Source organism: Rhincodon typus, chromosome 29 (genome assembly GCF_021869965.1).
Source record: "Rhincodon typus isolate 14 chromosome 29, sRhiTyp1.1, whole genome shotgun sequence".
Taxonomy (NCBI): Eukaryota; Metazoa; Chordata; class Chondrichthyes; order Orectolobiformes; family Rhincodontidae; genus Rhincodon; species Rhincodon typus.
The window spans coordinates 23,316,960-23,322,682 of NC_063360.1; the positions used below are offsets into that span (position 1 = coordinate 23,316,960).

The 5,723-nt window shown below is 38.2% G+C and overlaps 1 protein-coding gene across 2 annotated transcripts in view; it reads right to left on the minus strand.

Annotated features, from left to right (window-relative positions):
* Positions 1-1,843: 1,843 nt before the first annotated feature.
* The window catches only part of LOC109931452 (protein strawberry notch homolog 2), a 219,597-nt gene continuing 215,717 nt past the window's right edge, over positions 1,844-5,723 (minus strand). For both annotated transcript variants that reach the window (XM_048614120.1, XM_048614121.1), the window contains exon 32: positions 1,844-5,723. In XM_048614120.1, coding sequence (XP_048470077.1) covers positions 5,548-5,723 — 176 coding nt within the window. In that variant the 3' untranslated portion in view covers positions 1,844-5,547.

The following is a 5,723-nucleotide window of genomic DNA, read 5'->3' on the forward strand; positions in this document are numbered from 1 at the left end:
GCTCGGTTCGCAATAAACAACTGCACCTCCCAGTCGCGAACCATTTCAACTCCCCCTCCCATTCCTCAGACGACATGTCCATCCTGGGCCTCCTGCAGTGCCACAACGATGCCACCCGAAGGTTGCAGGAACAGCAACTCATATTCCGCTTGGGAACCCTGCAGCCCAATGGTATCAATGTGGATTTCACAAGTTTCAAAATCTCCCCTCCCCCTACCGCATCCCAAAACCAGTCCAGCTCGTCCCTGCCTCCCTAACCTGTTCTTCCTCCCACCTATCCCCTCCTCCCACCTCAAGCCGCACCTCCATCTCCTACCGACCAACCTCATCCCGCCCCCTTGACCTGTCCGTCCTCCCTGGACTGACCTATCCCCTTCCTAACTCCCTACCTACACTCACCTTTACTAGCTCCATCCCCGCCTCTTCGACCCGTTTGTTTCCTCTCCTCTATCCCTCTTCTATCCGCCTCCCACTCTCTCCCTATTTATTTCGGAACCCCCTTCCCCTTTTCTGATGAAGGGTCTAGGCCCGAAACGTCAGCCTCTCTGCTCCTATGATGCTGCTTGGCCTGCTGTGTTCATCCAGCCCTGCACCTTGTTGTCTTAGTAAAGCAGTTCAATTTCCAATTTGATTTATTGTGAAAGAAATTTGTCTCTTGCAGTGATTGCAAGCAGGCCAATCACTAGACTTCAGCCTCAATGAAACCATGGACAGACCCTTAAAAATCTGCTGGTTTATGAATGATCCAACCACCGACTAACCATGGCCTATATTCTGGGCAGATTTTGCAAGATTCCCCTGACTAACCCCAATCTACCCCGTAATGAAGTTGCGAGATGCCCTGAACAACCAACCATGGCCCAGTCGAGGCTGGAAGGGAGCTGATTCCCAGACCAACTACCTGACTGTGATCTGACTGACTCCTTGGACTGCTAGTGATGGTACTTCCTGGCTGGTTGGAGTCCAATCTCACTTGTCTCCATTTTCCTTTTCACACATTACAGTGCTCTTCCAGCATATGTATTTGCTCTTAAACTACAGGCACATACACCGCCCTTGATATTGATACAGTACTATTCCGTACAGTAATATGTACCCCACTTGTCAGACTGACTTTTTAAATTTTAAAATCATATGATCCTGCTTCGCATTCCACATTAAAGTGGCCTCTGTGTACTGAGACCATCATCCACAGGCTGCTTGCATCCCTTCTGCTTAAAAGTAGCATTTCAATACAAAAACTACAGCTTGCTCTATATGCTAACATTTCAACCATAGAGCCGAAGCTGGTTTTTTGCCATTCTCCAGCTGGGTGGAGCAATGGACCAGAATATATCCTGCCTTCGTCTCCATGGTCACATATACTGCAGTTGCAGACGTTAGAGAGAAAATGATGACAAGGATCTTTGAGAAGGTTTCAGCAGAAATAACCAAAACACCAAGTAGACCTTGGTTTATTGCAACCGAGTTTCTGAAGGGTCGAATATCTCTATAGGCAAAAGTTAATTAATGAGATACTTGTGGATACGCTTTCTGTCACCTAGCAAGCAAGTAAACTTGTTGTCTTAATGGTAACATCTTATCTTAAGAGTGAGAATCTGATGTTTGGACTTCTATCTAATCAAGTCATTACACTTGCCATTATTGCTACCTCAATGGAAAACCACATTCCATTATGGGATTAAGGCTTGAACAAAGGAAAAGGCAAAACGTTTAAAATAAGATACAAGTATAAGAACTGTTGATATGCATCCATTCCATTCACTGATGTATTCAAATTTGACATTATATTTAACCTTGAGGCAATCAGTGACATAAAACTTCTTTACAGAAACTTTATTATTGTATGCTACAGATTAATACCATAAAACCTTGTAAAATGAAGATGCTTCTTTATGGATACATAGACATGTAGTGCAACTGTCTTTTGGGATTTGGCAATTTACTAGAAAAGAAAACTGTTCAGTTCAGTATTGGTAGACATTCGCTTAATATATTACAAGAAATTATTGCTAAACAACAAGGACACATTCAGAGACAGTGAACTGCAAGTTGTAAAAAATGATAATTGCAGGGTTTTTTTTTATTTATCATAAAAATGAAAGCATGCTACTATTTTCCTTTTTTGAAAGTAGAAAATTAAGAATAATTAGTTTAAGGCACATCTTGATAATTTTTTTTTTTACATATATACCACTTCATTTCCTACATTTATAAATACAAATAGAAAAACAGAGACAACCCAGTAATTGTAAGTAGGCAAAAGTGCTTGCATTGTTTACAAATACCCACAGCATATACAATAGCTACAATCAATAGAACCTTATCGGTTAACAAAATAATTTATGTAAAAAAGTCCAAATGTACTGCTTAATGAACAAAAGCAACATGAATCATTCAATTCACGTAGACAACCCTGATATAAAAAAGTAGAAAAGGGCCATTGGATTGGTTCCTGAGGCAAAGAGATTTCATAGCAGGCAACTTCAGATGGTGAATACTTTGGTATTTGTGTTCTATCCTTGTTAGAATACTTCGTGAAAATAGTAATGTAAGGGCAAAAAAGCAAATCATCTCTGGTTTCTGATATTACAGTGCATCCAAAATTTTGAATGACAGACTAAAACAGTTTTGAAGCTTTACAACAGTCCCTGAATTAAATTTGTTTAAAATTATATTAACCCGATAGAACATTTATAGTTGGGTGCTTTTCATCAGCAAAAATTACATACATCTTACCTATTTCACCATCTTCTCATTGTTCCCTGTTACATGCACACAACCTTTGTTAGTTGTTCCTTTCTGTATATCAAGCAAACAAATACAACTGGGCTTGTGATTACTGAGAACAAATAACGCCATGGCTTGAGCCAAGCTTCAAAATGAACTGAAGCACAAAGGATTCTGACAATGATCTTTTTGGGCATGTTAAGATGATCTTACCATCCATCACATCCAGGCAGAGGAAATGATCAAGATATTCTCTCTCTTAATCCAATAGATATCAACTACTAGGACTTCAGCAAATTTCGATCGATTAAAGACAGAGTGCGTTTGGTTTGATGCTTTACTTCTAACCTACCTGTCTAATTCCCAGAAGTCACTGCTCCACTCAAAGAGCTTCTCCTTATCAAGCAACAGCAGCATTAATATGATTACCATATCGTTTGGTTCAAATATGTTAATCATTTATTCACAAATATGAAATAGCGGCCATTATGCATACCTCTCACACTAAATCAAGCTGTCATGTTTGTCAATTTGCTTAAAATGGTTGACAGTTAAAGGCCACTATTCTGCTCTTGGCATTGTTTCCAAACCATCCTTGGTCCAAGGGTTCAATAAGTCAGTTATAACTGTGAACTATTACTTTTATTGCGTTTCCATTTGCTTGAATTTATATCCACCAGAACTCTGGAGTAATCGGCAGGAATGGATGTATCAAACTATGTTTAAGCACTGGATTAGTAATCTTGCTGTTGTAACCAGTGTTTTATTGTAACCCTTACACGCCTAAAAAAAATTAGTGAATCTCAAAATACGCAAGCTGAGGATCGGCCTTGAAGAAAGTAATTCATACAGTACATGCATGTCAGTTTAACTAAAAAAAATTGTGATGCAGATTTTAGGCAAATATTATGGTAGCAATTATGTCAGATCATAATTTCAATCCATAAAAAATGACTTCTGAAATACTACCATTCTGATTCTAACATGTTTCAGTATGTATATCCACTGGATCGAGATAACTTTCCTGTACCTGAGTAAATGATGCAAATGTTTGTATGAAATCAATGCAAGAGTTACCAAAGAACTGAACTGTTTCTTGACCCCAGTGATTATTCCCAGTCTGAATGGCTGGACAATGAAAGGAACTTCTTACCTATAAGCAAGGAACCAGACTTCCATACAATTAATCTTTAGGTCACTCCAAATGGATCAGTAGGTTTACAGTACCAATACTGACAATATCCTGAGCAACAGATTTCACTTTATAAGAAACCTCCAGCATGGCGACTTTTACCTTAAAAAGTTGCATATTTGTCTAACCATTGCAGCTCCTTTGCTCTGCAATGGTATTGCTAGTGAATTACTGAATGATTGAAGAAAGAACAGAAAGCTTTCTACTGCAGATTTCTGAAGGAACAGTATTGGTAAGAGGAGATTAGTGCAGTACAGGGTGGACATGAACGGATAGGGGAGAAAAAGCCATAGAAACAGCATTTAAAAGGATAAAAATAAATAAAATGACAAAATATTACTTTACTTTTTTAAAAATGAACTAAAACAAATTAAAAGGTTGTTTCTGCCAATTCATATTCTTGTCAAATCATTTATGCTTTGAACACTCACCAAATTACTCATCTGTCTCCAAATGACTATCAACTTTCCAACACAGTTCTTACAGAGTTGAGTCTGACAGAACAACCTAACTTAATTTGCTTTAACTCCAATTAAAATCAAGAGCTGTAAACCTCCTCAATCATTTGGAGTGGCTCTACACAAGAGTGAAGATTCCAGGTTAAAGTAAATATTTCAAGGGGGACATACATAAGCATATAACAATACTTTAACCATCAATTTCTGTAACTACACTCTTATAAGCTATTGCATAGTTGTTCCAATATAGTTAAAGACATGACTAACATCCTCAAGTCAAACAGTTTGTAACTCTGTGGAGGCATACATCATGTCTTGCTGCTTTCCACAACATATATTTATACCACATGCTTAAAATATATAATTTAGAAACAAATTTACATCTTTATGATACTACAAGTGTGGCAATAAGAAACATATCACCACAGTTATCAGACCATGTGTGGTATAAAATCTGTTACAATCTTTTTAAAAGATGGCAGAGTTTATATATTTATATAGTTGTACATTACAATGTTGCACTTTGTTAAAGCGTATTAATTGTACATGAATAGTTTACTACACTGTAATCACACTGCTGTTACGTGCTTATTTAAGCCCCCCAAAAATTACATAAAAGGACAGCAGTTGCTTGACAGCAGAGAAAATTATATTCTATCTTGGAAACACAGCTTTTCGAGCAAGTTTCCAAATGAAATGGCATGTGCTGGGAAAGCTGGTTTTCTGTTTCACTAGGTTGTAGTGAACTTTATTTTCCAACCATTGAACCTTATTATCTGTTATTTTATACAATTTGCCCTTCTCGTAGGTTTTTCCACTGTGCAAATCCACCCAGAGGTCTCATCCAATATCCAGGTGTAAATGAACAAGTGCTTGATTGTATTTTTGGTACTGTATAATCAATGTGAGAAGGAAAGAACCATGTCAGCTTTTGATAACGCCATATCAAAGATTCAAAGGTTGAAGAAATCCAACTTCAAAGCCCTCAATCTGGAAGAAAATCTTCAAAGAAAGCAGCCTTGTCTCAGTCTGATCTTTAATGCAGGCAGTGTCACTGAAGGGATGAATCTATGACTTGTCAACTTTCAGCCTGCACGTCAATATGATGAGAAGGTTTTTGACTGGAGTCAGGCACTTTATTACAGCAGTATTCTAGTCTTCCACTATTCAGCCAGCTTCCCAGAGGTGCGATGGTTGGCCAAACTGAATAACACTTTGCCGATCTTGATTTAGCATTTGTTCCTGCCCTCCGAATGCATCGTAATCAAGTCCTAACAGCTCCTGTAAAACTTGAACGGGGTCGAAAGTATCTGTTAAAATCTGAGTGTTGTTGGTGAATGCTT